The sequence below is a fragment of the Galeopterus variegatus genome, unplaced genomic scaffold (assembly GCF_000696425.1).
Source record: "Galeopterus variegatus unplaced genomic scaffold, G_variegatus-3.0.2 Scaffold278, whole genome shotgun sequence".
NCBI classification, from domain to species: Eukaryota; Metazoa; Chordata; class Mammalia; order Dermoptera; family Cynocephalidae; genus Galeopterus; species Galeopterus variegatus.
Genome location: NW_007726389.1, coordinates 575,230 through 595,237, shown reverse-complemented (window position 1 = coordinate 595,237; position 20,008 = coordinate 575,230). Strand labels below are relative to the sequence as shown.

Genomic DNA, 20,008 nt, shown 5'->3' with positions numbered 1-20,008 from the left:
AAAAAAAAGGGCCGGGGGTTTTTGGGGCTTTTTTTTTTTTTTTTTTTTCTTTGTTAACTCAGGGCTTTTCTCACTATTGGCTTATAGACTATTGGGTTGCTAAAAAACCTAACAACCAAATAAATTACTGATTACAAAGTGAATGTATACCAAAGATTGGTTATTATAGCTTTTTTTTTTTTTAAGAAGTTTTTAGGGCACTTAGATATGGAAATATTTGTGTATATGCTTTATGGCCCGAGATATATCATTAGTCAGACTTAACATGAAATAGTATCCTTTAGTTTTCTATACTCTGTTAATATGTAATTGATACAAGTGGATTATTACATTTTGAAAAAAATATTTAGAGCACTTTTGTATATTTTAAGTAGATCATATTGGGACTTATCTTTGAATCTTCTTGACTTGTGGCTTATCAGCCATATTACTATTATTAATTTTTTTTCATTTGTAAATTTAATGAGTATGTTTCAGAAATTTACTTTGAGATCTATTTTGAAGATTGAATGCCCAACACACTTAATTTAATGCATCTGAATTGCTTAATTGGCTGGCTTGCTAAACTGCTCTAAAGGATTAAAACATACTTAAACTTAAAATCTTGGCATTCAATAGTATTTTTTTAATATTAACATATGAATATTATTTATAAGAAAAAGTCAGCAGAATGTATGAATTGTTAACACTGTGAACAGATATCCTTTCTTTTATTAGGAGCCTCTTTCAGAATTCTTCAAGTCAGAAGAATGATATTTTTCATTTGGATATTAAAAATGTGAGCGGCATAGGGCAGATCCTGGACTTCATGTACACTTCTCATCTAGATCTTAACCAGGACAATATACAAGTAATGTTAGACACAGCACAATGTTTGCAAGTTCAAAATGTTTTGAACCTGTGTCACACGTTTTTAAAATCAACCTCTGTGGAACAGCCACCTGGCATGCCTTGTAGTAGTACCTTCTCCCTGCAAAGCACTCTGACCCCTGATGCTGCTTGTGTTATAAATGAAAACTACCCTTCTCATTTACTGCAAGAGTGTTCAGCAGATGTACATCAAAATCAAGTTTTGGATGAATCGCATTCTCATGCGCTACCATCAGTTCATCATCATTCCACAGGGGAAATATCAAAACAAGCCCCTGATACTTTAGATAGCAGCTGCACAGAACTGCCTTTCAAACAGCCAAATTACTATTACAAACTCAGAAACTTTTACAGTAAACAGTATTATAAACAAGCTGCTTGTCCCAGTCACAATCGAGTCATTGAGCAGCCTTTTACTTTCAGTACCTCCACGGACCTTGCTGCAGTAGAAAACCAGCCATGTGCTGTCAGTCATTCCGAATGTATCCTGGAGTCTCCGGAACACTTGCCTTCCAACTTCCTTGCCCAGCCTTTGAGTGACTCTGCCCCAGACCCTGAAACAGACACCACATGTCAACAACCTACCAAGCAGATGAGGCTCAAAAAGGCCATTCACCTGAAAAAACTAAATTTTCTGAAGTCACAGCAATCAGCAGAGCAAACATCTGAAACCAAGTCAGATGATGGTTTAACAAAGAGGATGGAATCTGCTAGTGAAAATACTGTAAAGAAAGCTAGCAGCCAAAGTACTGAAGAAAAAGAAAGTGAAGAACTCGTCAATTCCGAGAATTTTAATTGCACTGGTGAAATGGAGAGACCAGATGACTCTGCCACACTGGAAGACCAGTCCCAGACCCTCCAGCCACAGAGACAATATGCATGTGAATTGTGTGGGAAACCTTTTAAACACCCAAGCAATTTGGAGCTTCACAAACGGTCTCATACAGGTACACTGCTTCAGTACCCGCAGGCAAGAGGGAAGGAAGGAATGCAGATGTTCAAACACAACTGCCTGTTCTTGTTTTTGTAAGAAGTTTTACTATTGCTTGATGAAGTCATTGATGTTTTTAAACAAAAATCAAGGGGCATTAGCTACTTTTTAATTTATATTTTTGATGATACATCTTAAAATTCTCTAAATGGTTTTATAGAGCCACTTTAAAAAGATGGCATGTTTTAATTTTTATTTCAGTTATGTTTTTCTGTGATAAATTGCTCATCTCTAAAAGTACAGTAAGTTATTGCAATACACTCAAAATTTCAAATTATTCTAAACCATAAGCTGTATTTAGTTCTCTTTAGAATTAGAAGAAGCTTATTTTTCGAAAGCATAATGTACGTTAATTCAGACTAAGGTAATTTAGTTTGAGTAATTCTAAAAGTTCTCTCAGAAGTAATTGAATATCATTTAAAAAATTGTGATTTGGGAGGCAAGAGAAAAACTTTTTAATAAGAATCAAACTTTAACCATTTGATATTTTCAAATGAAAGTTCTTCCATTTTAAACATTGAATTTTTAAAGTTTTATGATCTCAATTCATACCTCCTCCTCTTTCTCGAAAGCTTAAGGTATTACACAGTACATATACATTACATTATACAATACATATATATTACTTTCCTTCCTAAAATTAAGCATGGTGACTTTAATAACACATTATAAATTAATGACAATTATCTTAAATGTGAGAAGTAATATGTGACAGAATGCTCCCAAAATAGCTGCTTTCAGGTGTTTGTGTAATTGCATTTATTGATGTGATGTTTTGTTATCACTTCAGATTTCTAGTTTGCTTAGGTGTTTACTACCTCATTGTATTGTTGAGAGACTTCATTACTATCTGTGGAAGCCCTTTATAAATTTTCACGCATTTGAATATAAAGTACTATCATAGTTAGTAATAGTAGTTCAGAATTACTCCATATGAAGGCAGTATCGCAGACTCGTTTTTGCCTTAAATAAACTTATTTTAGATCATTCTGTTTGCTTACATTTTATACAGTGTAATGACCACTGTGATTTTTTTTATTTAAGAAACTTACCTATTTAACTTTAAGGGAAAAAAAATTAAACTATTTATTCTGAGAGGACATCTTTGAATGACAGATAACAGTCATATGGCAGAGATGCTTACTGGGACATAAATATTCTATTGAGAAGGACAGCAGTTCTCAAAGTATCTGAATAAAACACAGGTCTGTGAGGTCAAAATTATTTTCAAAATAGTATAAAAATGTGACTTGCCTTTTCCTTCTCTCACGAGCGTACAGTGGAGTCTGCCAGAGGTTACATGCTGTGTGATGATGTCATTACCCTGGTGGCCAGTGAAATGTGTTTTAAAAACAAATCAGTTTTCGTTTCTAATATGGTATATATCAACAGATACAGATCTCATAAACAAAGGCTCTTCAGGGCTTCAGTTTTAAGAGTGTGCAGGGGTCCTGAGACCAAAAAGTCTGAGACCCACTGGAGTAGTGTTATTAACCTTGGTCACTTAGGAATCTTAGTAACTGGTGACCTCTTTCTTTTTTTAAAACTAATATATCTTATGGGGGCTTTAACTTATCTTTATTATCCCAACAATTTTAGACATCAAGACAGTCCCCAAATACAAAATTAATATGATTATAGTTATTCAGGGTTGAGGGGGCCATTAGACATTTCCAGAAAAAATAAAAGTATCTTAGCATGAGCCCAGAAAGCTAGCAAACTGGTTTCTTCAAGGTAGCAAGCCCCAGCAATACAACAGGAAGGGGAAACGTTATTTTTTAAAGAGGATCTTAATGGAACCATTTGATTTGAGGGGAATGGGGGAAAATGGAAGGTCCTTGATGTTCAAAGGCTATTAGGGTTATATAGATTGAAGGCAATATCTTCAAGTATACTTTCAGACAGATCATTTTCTGCAGACTACATTCAGAACAGCTGTGCTTTCTTTGTAGCTGCATACCATTCTCTACAATCTCTATACCAAAATGCAATTAGTTACTGAAATCAGGTGAATAAGAAGTCAGCGGAAGAGCACATCTCCTGTGATGAAATCTTTTTCTCCTGTGAGCATGTTTAAACCAAGGCTGGAAGGCAGTAGAGAGGGGCTTTTTCCCTGTCACTTGTGTTTCAGGAGACCCCACTCTGATTTGGGCTCTCCAGTGTTCCTGCCTTTGAATGAGTTACGCTATCTCTGTTAGAAGTGAGTGGTAAAGTAGAGTCAGGCTAAACAAGGTAAAGTAGAGACAGGCAAACAAGTTTTACACTGTTCAGCAAGAAAACTCAACATTTGATTTTCAACTGAAGGAAAGGACTATGTTCCTAAACCTGGGTATGCTTTGAATGCAAATAAATACATTTGATTCAACATAGGTTTGTATTTGGAAAATATAGATTTTTTTTTAGAGGAAAATAAACATAGATTTCATTTTTATCATTTCTGCATAGCATCTAAAGGGCAAGAGATAAGTATAAGGAAATAGAGACTCCCCATTTTCATACTGTTAGAATAAAGAATGTAATGCTTTGGTTTGAAAAGAAGGATATAGGAGATGGTTTAAACATTTTAAACAAAAAATTATTGTGCAAATATTAGTAATGATTTTACAAGTTGTTTTTTTTGTTTTGTTTTAGGTGAGAAACCTTTTGAATGTAACATTTGTGGGAAACATTTCTCTCAGGTGGGAATACTCTTATTTACTATTAATAATTGGAAACCTGAAACCCAGTGTTTATTTTTAATACAAATAAGACGTACTTTTGTACTTGTGAGAGAAGCTTCTGTTGGTATTTGTAACTTAAAGGCTTCATACTATATCAAAAGAAAATAATTTTCAAGAAAACAAATTTCTAGTTTATTGGGTAAAAAAAAAAAAGCAATTTTTATGTGTGAGAATTTTCACAATACCTTTATTTTTCCCCATTAGGGGGTGGGTCTACTCCTAGTATATGTCTTCTCTTTTGTGAATGAAGTTGAGCCTGGTTTACCTTGAGGCTACAGATTATGCTGTGTTTGGCCCAGGACAAATAGTCTTTATATTCTTATTGGGACTGCAGATTTTAGGATGTTGGGGAAAATACCAAACAATTTTTATTTCCTGCTTTTTCTGCTACCTTTGGCTGAGTTCTATTAAGATCATTTGGACATGTATTAATTCTCTCATTCAGCAAACATCTGTTGTACCCTGCTGTGGGCCAGGAACTGTGCTAGGCACTGCACACAAAGAAACCTAAAGATGCGACATTTTACAGAAAATGTTGCATGTAGGGGCCGCCCGTGGCTCACTTGGGAGAGTGTGGTGCTGATAACACCAAGGCCGTGGGTTCATATCCCTATATAGGAATGGCCGGTTAGCTCACTTGGGAGAGCGTGGTGCTGACAATACCAAGTCAAGGGTTAAGATCATGGCCGGTTAGCTCACTTGGGAGAGCGTGGTGCTGACAATACCAAGTCAAGGGTTAAGATCATGGCCGGTTAGCTCACTTGGGAGAGCGTGGTGCTGACAATACCAAGTCAAGGGTTAAGATCCTCTTACCGGTCATCTTTTTAAAAAAAAATGTAATCAGATGACTTGTGGGAACCCACTTTTCTCCCTGGAAGAGAAGGGAACTTTATTCATCACTGTGTGCAGGGCGCTGGGCTTCCAGAGGTAAATAAGATGGAAGCTGCCCCAAGAGCATGAGAGCACAGTTCTGCAGAGGACAGTCACTGGCATGACTGTCCATACACAATGTGATAGGTCCTCTATTAGCAGTGTGTTCACGTACTGTTCACTGGGAAAAATGACTCTGGGCTGGGCCTTCATCCAGGAGAGGGGATCATTATTCTGGTAGGAGTTGGGAAGGCAGGCCATCCAGAGTATGGAAACAGAAGCACAGTCTTTTCACACATTCCCCATCCTCCACCCCCATCCCCAGCCAGATCTTCATTGAGGGCGTCAGTTCCATTGCCCCATGCACCCAAACCTGCCTTCGTAATTACCCTCATTCCTACTCTTTGACTCCGTGTACCAGGATGCACCAAGTCCTAACATTCTTCCTTCGCATCATTGGTCATGTCCTCCCCGGATAATTAGTTTCTCTGGGTCAGGGCCTGTGTCTTATTTCTCATCCAGGAGAATGCCTGGCACCCAGTAAGTGTCCAGTAAGTGCTCGAGCTGAGCAAAGTACTCATCCCTCCAGCCACCATGCTAGTGAGGCCCCAGCTTCTTCCTGCCAGCCTGGCCTGCGGGAGCACATCCAGCCAGGATTTGGGCTCTGCCTCTGCCAGGACTTACTACTGCGTGACCGTGAGCAAGCTAGCCAACCTTTTGGCACTTGAGTTTCCTTATCTGTAAAACAAGGATAATAAGATTACTGACCCCAGCAGTGTGCAAGGAGTAAATGAGTTAGTAAGATTAAGTACTTGAATGGTGTCTGACACACAGAAGGTACTCGGGAAACACTGTTATTCCCTGTCCTGTTGCCGTCACCTTCCTCCTGCCTCTCCAGTCCTCACTACTCCTGTGTGTCAGTCTTCCTGGGGTATCTCCTCTGCCCGCCATGGTTTTCATCTCAGCAGCTTTGGTATAGTGGGAAGAGTGTAAGACCTGGATTAATGTCCATTGATAATTAGCAATCACAACTTCTCTGGGCCTCAATTTTCTAATTCTTAAAGTAGGGATACTATTATTTCATGGGACTGTTAGGAAGATTAAGTGACAAAATCGGTGTGAGAGCCCTTTATATATTTAAATTGTGATAACTATAAGTTCTGTTTTTCTAGTGCTCAGAACCCTTCCATGCCTCTTTGTTGCTAACCAGATAAAGTAAAAGCAGGCATTCCAGCATCCTTGCTGTCTGCCTCCACCCTTTTCCCTTGGCATTGATGCCTGGGGCCCACCCTCAGAGATTCTGATTCCGTGGTTTGTGGTGGGATTCAAGTATTGGTATTTTTTAAGTACAGCAATTTTGATGAGCCGCCCAGGTCGAGAACCACTGCTTTAGACCTTGACCCGTGTTTACCCTCTTACATCTTACCAAGGGTAGCCCTGTCTGATACAGAAGTCCTCCTCTTTTCTTCTGTGTTGGTGTCTGTATTTTTAGGTTTTTACGAATGTAGAGTTAAATATAGTTATAGTTTTCAGATGTATATTGCTGTTTTATTTTCATAGTGAAATAATGAAATTTTGTGGACAAGGACTGTTTTAAATACTTCATCCAACAAGTGTTTGTTGCAAGCTGCAGTGTCAATGTGCTGTCCATGAGCTCCGCCATGTGCTGGGAGGGGGGACAAAAATGAAGAAGGCCTCAAGGAGCTCACTGTTTAGAGGAAGAAATAGATACGTAAACGATCAGGTACAGTGAAACGTTGGAAGTGCTGTGGCTGAACATGTGCAGGAAGAGTATGGGCAAAGAAAAGAGAGTGGTCCGTTCTACCTGGAAGACGTCATGTTGGGGCGGGGCTAGGGCATGGAGTGCTTGTGAGGTTAGAGTTACTTGGTGAGCCTGGAAGTCTTTGGCATTCTAGGGCAAGAGAGCAGTCATGTTTGCTCAGGTATACCTAGTAACACCATATAACCCATCCTTCACCTGAAGCCGTTCATTTCTTATAATGAGCTGGAATAAATTTGGGGGGTTAAAATGGATTGGGACGCTCCCACCATAGTTTGCCAGTGTTTGCTTTGGTAGACATGAGTTCCTAAAGATCTTTCCTTCTGGAGGATTCGAAAGTTAAAAATCATTTATCAGTAACAATCTCCCATCCTGTTTACTGAGAATTCAGTGTTTAGTAGGGTAGTCTTTTTTTTAAAAAGTTAACCACAACCATAATAATGAGTGAGCAAGCAGTATGGTATACCAGTTTCAAAAAGCTAGTATCATCTTAGATTACTACAACAGAATATGCATCTATTAATTCCAGACACTGTGTATCTCTCGATCTCAGGAAAAAAGAGTCTTGCCATACTTTAGAGTGTAACTGTGAGTCCCACTTGGAGTGCCGTGTTTCCTATGGAGCACAGAACATGGACCATTTGGAGAGCATCCAGAGAAACCAAGATAAAGGCAGGTCCAGAGAGCCTGTCACGTGAGAAACAGGAGGAAGAAAACTTGGCTATTTTTTGAGAGAGGAATAGAATTGTCCCTCCAAGGAGACAGAACTAGAACACTGGGCAGCCAGTACAGAAAGGTGGGTTTTGAGAGGCAGCATTCTCTCAGCAGCGCTGTCTAGAAGGGTTGGACCCCACATCCCCAGGTGCCAGTGACACGTTCTGTAGGAGGCAGCTCAGACGCAGAGTTCCAAGAGTGCTGGTGTGGACTGGTGCCAGAAGTGATGGTTTCACCTGTCCATGGTGAAAATGCAAAAATAAGGACATTTTAATGAGCTTTTCTTAAGTTATTAAATTTTCAGTTCCTAGGTGATATTTCTCATACTTATGTCATCTTATCAATATGATGATTATTGTTTAGGTGACATCTCTATATTAATCCTTAGATTATTTTCTTTTTAATATTACTACTTTGTGAAATCCTGAAGTCTTGAAAGCCCTGAACTAGATAACTTTTTTTTATTTTACTTTTTTGTGTGTGCAGTTGGTCGGATGGGGATCCGAACCCTTGACCTTAGTGTTGTAACACTGAGCTCTAACCAACTGAGCTAACCGGCCGGCCTGGATGACTTTTAAAATCTGAGATTTCTTTTATCTGTGAAGTTTTATGATTCCCTGGCTTTTTTTATATAAACATTCAACTGCTATTAAAAGAGAGTTCATGTTAGGGAATAGATGTTGGGTTTATTCATGTTCAAGTACATATCAAGAGTTAATTATAAAAATTATTCAACTCAGATATTAATTCTTTACTACAGCAGAGTTTTTCTATTAAAAATTCTAACAAGTCCATCTTTTTAATTTAAAATGGTATTTACTTAGAATTGAAATTCTTTTACTGCTAATATCTTTACCATAGGATTAACAGTACAAGCTTTGTACTCAGCAGACAAACCTGAATCAGTGTATTTGATCCCAATTTTATGACCTGAGGCCAGTTACTTACCTCTCAGAACCTCTGTTGACTATTCTGTAAAATGTGATACTACTACTTTATATGACATTATGATGACTAAGTTAGATACTATTTGCAACCACTTAGCAAAGTGATTCACAGTAAGCTCTTAATGAATGATAGCTATTATCATTATTACCACTTGCTAGAGTTTTTATGGATACAACTATAGATGATTTCTCTGACACAATCTGTGCACATAAGATATACTTAGTACTAGAGTAAATCAAAAGTTTATCAAAAATAACACTAAAGCTCAGTCTGGGCCTGAGTTTGCTGTGTAATTTGGTATAACTTATCTGAATGTAGTAATCAACTTTTATACTATTTATCAGACCAATAGTGTGCTCCTTTATCTGGGGGAAAAATAATTATTTTCATTATATATTTTCAGTATGAAATAGGTAAAGACACATTATAAAGTTTTTTTTTTTTTTTACTGCTTATTACAATATTGAGTGGAAGACCATTTGATTATATTTGCTTTGAAAACAAGTAATTTGTTATACCTTTTCTAAAAAGAAAAAAATTCAGCACGGCTAAGAATTGACTCATAACACATAGTTTACAAAATAAGAGGGGTCTGACTTAGTCAAGCAGATGGTGCTGTTCAGATTATTATGTCTGAAATTTGAAAGTGACTGATTTAAAATGTTTAGTGGTACATTACCTTAACTCTCCAGTGAGCTATTTCTGAGTGACAAAGTAATTCTCTGTCACACTGAATATTCAAAACATGCTAGTTTATTCACAGAAACTTGCATGTCCTCAGGTTTTCCCCACAAGTAGAGAAGAGTTTAAACTCACACAAACCATTATTAGTTTCTGGACAAACTGTAACTGGAGCGGCTACTTTATTATCTGAGTCTCAGTTTTTCATCTAGAAAATAGAACAATACCAACTACCAATGGCGATGTGATAGAATGCATGTAGAGGCCTAATTAAAATCACAGCAAATGTATGTTGCTGTTGATATTTGCTATTGTTACTGTTAGTCATTCTACCAAAAGGTGAATATTTCCCAAAGTTTTGCCAAATTCTTTCCCTTTGGTTATTGAAAATAAACCTTAGTTTTTTCTAAACTATATTTAATATATTCTCAAATGTAGCAGTCTGATAGATGTCATGAATCTTCCATGTTATATGATCCAAAGACAATTTTTATACTTGTGAGTTTCCACTCACAGGTAGACATCAGACTCATCTTTAAACCTATAACCATGAACTATCTTTGCATTTCATTTAAAATATAGTTTGCAAATTTAAAAAGCCAAGTTTGTTAATTGGATATTGTTCATTCTGGTTTTTGGCTTATCTCATGCATAACGGCTGTACATTAGTACTCATCGGTGGTGTGTTTTGCAACAGAACACTATAAAAAATTAAATGGAGGAAATGACAGGTTGAGACTATTAATTTAAATTACAGCAATGGAAGATTTCTTTTCCAAATCCTGATTTGAAACATTAGCAAGTAGCTTTTTTTGTTAATATCTGAGGCATTTGCAGTTTTATTTCACTGTACTTTAGGTAATTTACTATTGATTAGTGCATGGAAATCTATTCGATGATCTCTATTTCAGTATTTCTTGGTAAAGCCCTGCTAGTTTCAGAAATTAGAAACACAAAAGGCCATGCAACTGAATGCTGTGATTATCTGATTTGCATTTTTGCAGAGAGGTAAAAATGACAAACCTGTCAGGCAGAACCAACTGTACTGCCAGAAGAAATACTCTTGGAAATATCTTCTTTCTTTATGAACAAAAACATGTTTTTAAGAAAGAAACAGTGAATACTGAAACAAGCATGTACGAGTGCTTTATTTAAAATTTTTTCAAATGATGATGCATATAAATGGTCCAAATAAAATACATCAGGTTTATTTAAAATATAGGCTTAGTGACCACTATATCAGTCTCTGCAGGGTGCCGGCCCACTTTAGGAGGAAGCACCACAAAGTGTATGTCTGGGCTGGGACATGGCCAAGCGGCCAGGGCCCACATGGAGGACGTGGTTGAGCTGCATTCCTGCACAGCAGATTGCTGGACAGAGTTAGAATGTGGCTGTCTTTGATCTCCTTGCACATGGCTTCTTTTGAGTTGTGTGTATCTCGTCTTTGGAAGTTGGGTTGGAACCTGGCTACATCTGTCAGTTTTTCTTTCGAATTTACATAACTTAAAAAAACCTTGCATTACGGGCCAGCCCAGTGGCGCACTGGAGAGTGTGCCGCTTGGGAGCGTGGCGGCGCTCCCGCCGAGGGTTCAGATCCCATGTGGAGACCGGTTCCCGCTCACTGGCGCGGTGCGGGCGCAACACCGAGGGTTGCAATCCCGTTACCGGTCAGTAAAAAAGACAAAAAGAAAAAAAAAAAAAACCTTGCATTATTGGTGTGTTTTTCTTTTCCTCTTTTTGCAGGCAGGTAACTTGCAGACTCACTTACGTCGGCATTCTGGTGAAAAACCATACATCTGCGAAATCTGTGGAAAGAGGTCAGTGCTTGGCTCATTCTCTCACATGTAAGGGGTCACAGTGGTCTGAGTATCTTTGCCAGTGTTCTCTGCAGCTGAGCTCGCAGGTGAGCCACATAGGGGTTGTTTTTACTACTATGGAGCACAGGTAAATTCAAGCCATCTGGCTTTGCATGTGAACACAGGAGAACAAGAAAAAGGAAAGTTAATTAAAAGAAAGAAAATCTAGGGCAGGAGTCTTAGAAAGGAAATGGGATTTTACATGAAACAAAATTATTTTATACTGAAATGTTCATTCATTCCAAAAATGTCTCTGAAAATGGATTAATGCCCCCACGGGGGTGACTGTATAGTAGAGGAAATGGGACTTGCAGCCCAAGTGACTAGACTGCAGGAGAGAAGGAGGTGGAAAGTGCCACAGGCTGTGGATCCATCACGGGCTGTATGAGTTCAGCCATAGGAAGGGTGGGTCTCAGCCTTGGGGGATAGGGTCTTGCCTTGGTGACAGAGAATCTGATTCTTGAGGTGGAATGAGATATGTGGCAGTTCAGTTCCCCTACGCAGTGTGGTAGGAATGAGGTGCTCATCCCCCCCTGTGTGCGCAGGTCGGCACCCTCATCCCCCCTCCCCATCACGTGGGCTGTGTGTCAGGGCTCAATGTACTCTGTCACCTGATGGCTGTGCTAGAGCCACAGGCCTCGACCAGGACTGTGCCAGGCACAAAGCTTCATGTGCTCCCTGCATACATAGCGTTTAGATCCAGTCATCTGTTTTCTCATTCGTTCCATCAGCACTCATTAGACACCTAATGCTAAGTGCTGTGATGGGAACGTGAAAATAACAGTACAGACTCTGCCTCTGACAAGTTCATACTGAATAGTCTTAGAGAGGAGACTGTTTTAGTCCGTTTTTTCTCGCTATAACAGAATACTTGAGACTGGGTAATTTATAAGGAAGAGAGGTTTATTTGGCTCATGATTCTGGGACAGCTGCATCTGGCATGGGCCTCAGGCTGCTTCTACTCATGGCAGGAAAGCAGCAGGCAGCCGGCGGGTACAAGCAGATCACATGGCGAGAGGAAGCGAGAGAGAGAGAAATGGTGCCAGGGTCTTTTTAAGCAACGAGCTCTCGTCAGAACTAATAGAGCGAGAACTCACTCATTAATCCCCTCTCCCCCACGGAGAGCATTAATCCATTCATGAGGGATCCGCCCCCATGACTCAATCAGTTTCCAACACTGCCACATTGGAGATCAAATTTCCACATGAGTTTTGGAGGGGACAATACATCCAAACTCCATCAGAGACGGACATGGGGACAGTTAGAAGTCAGAGTCCTGTCATACAGTCTACAGCTCATGCTGTGGGACAGTGAAGAAGGAAACAGCTCTTGGTTCAGTTTCAGGAAGACAAGTTGTCTCTGCCGACAGCAGAAAACAAGCTGCAGAGTCTGTGCGCTCCCTTTCTGCTGCACTACCTGAGCATTGGGAGCTTGGTGCCCAGGTGCTCATTTCAGATGCCCAGTACCACACATCTCCTGCTGCTTCAGGTGGTGTCACTTCACTGTTGGCCCCTGCATGTCTTGATTTGCACAGTGTTTTGAATCTGAACCCTCTGAATTTAATTTAGGGCATGCTTTTAAAGTTTGGTCTGTGTACAGCATCTTCCCCAGAACATGACATACTGTTCTACTGTCCAGTGTGGTGGAAAGGAAAGAACAGCATAGATTTCCACCTCTGAGGGCCCGGGTTGGGATTTCTACTGAAGTCAAATTAGTGTGAACTCAGTTTTGCCATCTGGAAAGGGGGGATGAAAATGCCTGGCTGGCGGTGTTGGGCGATGGGTAAGTGAGATGACGTTTGTTAAACATCTGGCACATCACCTGGCATGCAGCAGCTTCTGCATGACACCAGTTCCCTCTCTTCATTTATTTCCTTTGTTTCTCAATGTTAGGACTCGAGTGAGTCTCTTTTATGACTCAAATAAAAAGGAGAGGGAACTCATCCTCTAGGGATATTCATGGAGGAGGAGGGCAAGGATTTTCTCAAAAACCTTTATGGCCACACATCTTGGTTCCTGAAATTCTGCAGCTCCTCTTTGCCCTTCTCCTTGTAGTGGAAAGCACCAGGGTTGCCCCTGCCAAGACCAGGGCGGAATCACCCTGGGCTACCTTAAGGGTCATCCTCCTTGAGCTGGCACCACCACACTGGGGTGCTCTCTCTCCAGCCCCCAGCCACCCTGGCAGGACTGCAGGGTGGAAGGGGCCTGACTTTGCACCTGAGGTAATGATGCTGAACCATGTAGCGTATGGTCTCATACTGAGGAAGAAAGTTTCATGAAACCAGGCAGAAAAAAATGTTTTAAAAACAAGACACTTGGGGGGCCGGCCCGGTGGCGCACTGCTACAGTGCGCCGCTTGGGAGCGTGGCGACGCTCCCGCCGAGGGTTCGGATCCCACATACAGACCGGCCACTCACTGGCTGAGCGAGATGCGGGTGCAACACCGAGGGTTGCGATCCCGTTGCTGGTCCCGGTCCGGTATGGGCGCGACACTGAGGGTTGCGATCCGTTGCCAGTCATGAAAAAAGACAAAAAGAAAAAAAAAAAAAAACAAGACACTTGGATCATTTTCTATTTTTCTTAAAAAGAGAGAGAAGGAAAGATTATTTAAAGCACATTTCAAATGCAATCAGGCCACTCCTGATTCTGTTCAGAAGCAATGGGGAATAGGTCGTCACCTCCCTCAGTGACTTGCAGTGAAAAAGACTCATGGTCGTGTAGAAAGGCTCCTAATTGAATTTTCAAATTACATTACAGGTTTGCAGCCTCTGGCGATGTCCAGCGTCACATTATTATTCACTCAGGAGAGAAACCACACTTGTGTGACATCTGTGGTCGAGGTACAGCTGAGTATTTTGCTTTTTTTTCTTAAAGATTGCTGATTAGTGTTCTGCGTTCTTCAGCTGAACTCCTGTTATGGTCTCTCTAGGGTTTAGTAACTTCAGTAATTTGAAGGAGCACAAAAAGACGCACACGGCTGATAAAGTCTTCACCTGTGATGAATGTGGAAAGTCTTTTAATATGCAAAGGAAGTTAGTGAAGCACAGGATTCGGCATACGGGTGAGCGGCCCTACAGCTGCTCCGCCTGTGGTAAGTTTCTGACTGTCACCAGACCAGGGGTGTGGAAGGGCTTTGTCCCAGCTCCATCATTAGCTGATTTAGTGTCTGGGATAAGCCATTTGTCTTCTCATATGGAGAATGGAAGTAATGCTATTTCCTTACCACTTCATGTGGTCTCCTTTCATTCATGTGTCAGATGTTCACTGCCTGCCCTTAAGGTATCAGGAGCTGTGCTGGCTGCTCCAGACACAGAGATGACTAGGACAGACAGAGTCCGCAGTCCCAGATGGGAAGGGTGTGGGCAGCTGCAGAAGGGCGCATGGGGGCTGCAGGCTGGCATATCCCGCTGGAGCATCAGGAGTACCTGTGGGGTCAAGAGGGCAGGCTTCTCAGAAGAGGATTTATAGAGTAAGGCTCATTTTTGGGGCACTTGATGCTTCAGGATGAGCGTCAATGGAGTCATCAAGGAAGGAAAGAGGGAAGCCAGCAGCCCTCAGTTTCAGGGGACTTGGCTGCACAGACCAGGACACACACACTCAGAGTCAGGCAGCCTGTCACCCATGATCACAGCGTTGGAGTCAGGACCTGTTATACACTTGGGCCTCTAGAGAGGGCATATGTGTGCTCAGTGTATGCCCGTGACAGGTGCTTGACAATGCTGGTAGAATCATGGTGAATAAATGAGTGACAAGGGTTTTTGTGAGTATCTGTTCAGAACAAGTGGGAAAGTGCACAAGTCTAGCTGTGGGAGCCTGGAGTTAGGGCGCCTTCCGAGTGGCACATTCTAACTGCGATGGGTATCTTAAGTAGCGCAGGACTTCTGGGATGTAACCAGAAGTCAACTTTGTTTCTGTCTTTCCATTTAAATTGTATGCAGACTTCCTAGGTACAAATTTAGGCAACACCATGCCCATTCTAATCTCTCTTAGAAAGTAAAATGTCATCATTTTAAATCAACAGTGCAATCTCAAATCACTAATTTAAAAAGTTAGTTCCAAATTATTATCACAACTGTGAACTTGATTTAAAGTTAAATTTTCTCTTCACTCCCCAGCTAGGACCTGCTGCTGCTCAAACCCCTGTAGTGGGGGAAGCAAGTGGGACCTTCCTCTCTCTCTCTCTCTCTCCACGACCCCCACCCCCCTACCCCCACCCCCACTAGCATGGTTTTTGACCTTGACAGTGTCAGCTTTGGGGGAACGGAGAAGAGATAAAGTGACGGGAATGTTCTTATGTGACAGGTTCAATTTTTTCATAGGTTTGAAATAATATTCCCATACTATAAAATTTACCCATTTAAAGTAAATAATTCTATAACACCAAGGTCAAGTGTTCGGATCCCCATACCAACCAGCGCTCAAAACAAAAAAAAGAAACAAACAAAAATAATAAATAAATAAACCATTGCATACTAATGGTTTTTGGTATGCAGTTGACCCTTGAACAAAGCGAGTGTGAGGGGTGCTAACCCCTGTGTAGTTGAAAGTCCAAGTATAACTTTCCCCTGGGTTGCAGCCTTGCAGCAGTGGCCCCCCCCCCCCCCAAACCCCCCAACTGACATACCTAACCAAAAATGTTCTAACATATTTATTGGAAAAAATCTGCCTATAAGTGGACCTGCACAATTCAGATCTGTGTTGTTCAAGGGTGTGCAGTATTCATAAAGTTGTGGAACTTGTACCACAATCAATTTTAGAACATCCTCATCACAGCAGAAAGAAACTCCATACCGATTAGCAGTCACTCCCCATTCCCTTCCCCACCCCTGGCAACCACTAATCTACTTTCTGTCTGTATGGATTTGCCTCTTCTGGACATTTCATAGGAATGGAATCATACAGGTTTGGGTCTTTTGTAACTGACTTCTTTCACTTAGCACTTCTGCTGTGAACATTTGTGTACAAGTTTTTGCACAGATGTGTGTTTTCAGTTTTTTGGAGACATTCAATTTTAAGGTAGTATATCAGTCCATTTTGTGTTGCTATAACAGAAATACTTGAGACTAGGTAATTTATAAAGAACAGAGGTTTATTTGGCTTACTATTCTGGGACAGCTGCATCTGGCATGGGCCTCAGGCTGCTTCTACTCATGGCGGAAAGTCACAGGCAGCCAGCGAGTACAAGCAGATCACCTGGTGAGAGGAAGCAAGAGAGAGAGAGAGAGGAGGTGCTAGGGTCCTATAAACAACCAGCTCTCTCGGGAACTAATAGAGCGAGAACTCACTCATTACTCCCCCCCACCTAGGGAGAGCACTAATCCATTCATGAGGGATCTGCCCCCATGACTCAATCAGTTTCCAGCACTGCCACATTGGGGATCAAATTTCCACATGAGTTTTGGAGGGGACAACACATCCAAACTCCATCAGGTAGCTTCACACACAGCGCTTTTCAGTCTTTAAAGCTGCTCCCTCTTGAGTGTTTCATGGTTCTTCTAAAGACAACCCTCCCTTCTCTTCCCCCAGCATTTAACTGCACTTTCCAAGATGCAGGCGTGCACTGTCCTCCAGCCAGCCTCTTCCTCGAACCCCAGGTTTTATAACGGTTTACTCCAGGGAGACCTTGACTGTAGGAGTCTAGTCACCCCTCTAGGCAGTCCTCTTAGGCTGGCTCACAGCAGCTCCAGTGTGACCCTTGTCTACCTGGTGGTGATATACACATTCTCTGCTGGGGGCATGCAGGCCCACAGCATGCAGTGCCAACCCTCCTCTCTGCCACCAGCACTGCTGGCCAGCTGCCTCCCACCAGATGTACCACACAGGAGGTAGGCGCCACTCCACTGTGCCCTCCCCATGGCAGGGACAAAAGAAGGGGTATGCTTTCTCATGGGAACTCTCCCATGGCTAAAATTTATACATATTAAAGTCCCTAAAAGTGGTCATCCTGCTTTGCCCGTAATTCTACTGTTGAGAATCTATCTTGAAAAACAATGAAACGAAAGATAAAATCTTTATGCCAGAGATGGTAATTGAGCTACATTAAACACGTATAGTAGCAAACAGTTGGAAGCAGCCAGCATGCACAGCAGTAACAGAACAGTTATGAAGCTTCTAATCCATAAAATACCACATAGCTGAATAAAGTGTACGTTATGAAGACAACACAGCAAACTGTGAAATGCTTGTGCTGCTTTTACTATAGTGTTCCCGAAAAAGACTGAGCCTAACATTGTGGGGGAAACAGAAGTGAAGACACAGAGGCAAAGAGTTACTATTGTGTGTTGTTTCAGTGTTTTTGTTTGTTTTTTGATGGCTTGCTGGCAGATAAGGAGATCTGAACCCTTGACCTTGGTGTTATCAGCACCGTGCTCTTACTAACTGAGCTGACCGGCCAGCCCCTCCAGAGATCTCTATATAGAAAGAAGACCCCAAGTATAGTGCCGGGATGCTCACATCTACTTTGATTGTTCAGAAGCTTTTTTTTTTTAAATAACTCATCTGTTGCTTGAATAAGACTAGATAGCTGAGAATTCAAATATAGCGACATATAAATAAGTGAGAAGTTCTAAATATATATCCATATGAACTGTGCAGTTTATTCTCAGGTTGTCCTTTGTAAATATATTATGGTCTTCATAAGGCTATTTACTGAGTTTTTACTTCTCATCTTCTGGCCTATTCTAATTATGGAACCAGATCCCATACCTTTATCATATACTACACAGAAAAAGGAAATAGAACCTGGAAAAGTATGCATAAAATTTTTTTGAGGGGCTGGCTGGTTAGCTCACTTGGTTAGAGCATGGTGTGCTGATAACATCAAGGTCAAGAGTTCCAATCCCAGTACCAGCCAGCTTGAAAGAAAAAAAAAATTTTTTGTTAAAAGCTGAATATATACCTTCAGAAAGATGTTTCTAGATTATAGATGGGCTGTGTTAGGTTTATGAACAGTTGAATGAGGCTGACAAAGAGAAGACCTGTGGTTTCCCCACACAGGCCAGCAGGAGCAGGCCCCTGGCTTACCCAATGTGGTGCCCTGTTCAGGAGCACATAGTGAGAGTCCCTTGAAGACTTGCACTGAGAGACTCAAAACCCAAACCATGAGCTCTTTCAAAATCAGAACCATTCAGTGTCTTAGGAGGAAGAGGGGGGAATCCTTCCAGAACGGCCACTTCTAAGAATATCCTTCTTTCTTTTTCTAGGGAAATGTTTTGGGGGATCAGGTGACCTCCGCAGACACGTCCGCACTCACACTGGGGAAAAGCCATACACGTGTGAGATCTGTAGCAAGTGCTTCACCCGCTCTGCTGTGCTCCGGCGGCACAAAAAGATGCACTGTAAAGCTGATGACGATGGCCCGGACATGCTGGAGGAGCTCGGCCAAGCCATCGAGACCTCTGATCTTGAGAAATCTCAGAGCTCAGATTCCTTCTCCCAGGACATGTCTGTGACGTTGATGCCAGTGTCAGTCAAGCTCCCCGACCACCCAGTGGAAGACTCCATGACAGAATTTGATAGCCACTCTGCTGGCTCCTACTGTAAGTTACGGTCCATGATTCAACTTCATGGAGGTAATGACCAGGAGAAACTAGGTTTGGATCCTGTTAAGCTTGCTAAGCCCCAGGTGCAGCAGACGCAGCATCCAACATATGCTTACTCAGATGTGGACGCCTCAGCCAGCGACGAGCCACTGCAGGCTGACAGCATGTCCATGATCCGCTCATCTCTGGCTGCTTTGGACAATCACTGCAGTGACCCTCTGGGCAGTCGTGCCTCTTCCACTGCCTACAGGAACTCAGAGGGACAGTTTTTCTCCAGCATGACGCTCTGGGGGCTTGCAATGAAGACACTGCAGAATGAAAATGAGTTGGAGCAGTGACAGACATCACTGGCTTTGGACAACACTGTCATCACTTCTCAGCTTGGCGGGTTGGTGACCAGGCTGTGGGAGAACCATTTTCTGTGACTGGTCCCTTTTGCCAGCCAGAGAACGTTTAGGTAATTCTCCTCCTGGTAGTGGTTGGTCATCTGAAGCATCTTGAGCTGAGGGTTTAGGGAGAGAGGGCTCCTGGCTCCCTGCTGCAGCAGGTGCAGGAGCAGAGAAGCAAAGGCTTGAGACACTGTCTCACTAACTTCAGCTTCCAGGAGAAAGTGCACACCTGATATCAGCTGCCGAACATTGTGGTCATGTTAAAGGAAATATATATGTATAATACAAATGTTATTTTTGTATTTTTACAAGATTGAAATTTGTAGCATTTTGTATTTTTAAATATTTACACATATTTTATTTGCATATGAAACTCATACTATAATTTAACTTGAATAAATGAAACTTACTTTTGTATATAATATTGTGTTTCCTTCAGCATTTTTATTAATCTAAAGACCATGTGGTATAAAAATAAGTATAATCTAGGACTCACCCAGCAAGGCTAAGTATCCTTTCTTAGCCATCCTGGGACAGTGGGTGTCAGAGCACTGAGAACAGCCTGAGTCCAGGCTACCACTTACTGGTTAGGTCATGGGCAAGCTGCTCAAGCTCTCAGGGTCTTTCTACAGTATAAGCATCTTTCAGC

General features: G+C 41.5%; 1 protein-coding gene across 2 annotated transcripts in view; it reads left to right on the top strand.

Annotated features, from left to right (window-relative positions):
• Positions 1–19,781, top strand: part of ZBTB49 (zinc finger and BTB domain containing 49) — a 28,322-nt gene extending 8,541 nt beyond the window's left edge. The window contains exons 3-8 of one of the 2 annotated variants that reach the window (XM_008566927.1): positions 718–1,817; positions 4,493–4,539; positions 11,318–11,391; positions 14,187–14,269; positions 14,359–14,520; positions 18,632–19,781. In XM_008566927.1, the coding sequence (XP_008565149.1) occupies positions 718–1,817; positions 4,493–4,539; positions 11,318–11,391; positions 14,187–14,269; positions 14,359–14,520; positions 18,632–19,308 (2,143 nt within the window). In that variant the 3' untranslated portion in view covers positions 19,309–19,781. Of the gene's footprint in view, positions 1–717; positions 1,818–4,492; positions 4,540–11,317; positions 11,392–14,186; positions 14,270–14,358; positions 14,521–18,631 lie in introns of those variants that run through there. The other variant, XM_008566928.1, reaches the window with a different exon arrangement.
• Positions 19,782–20,008: the final 227 nt, after the last annotated feature.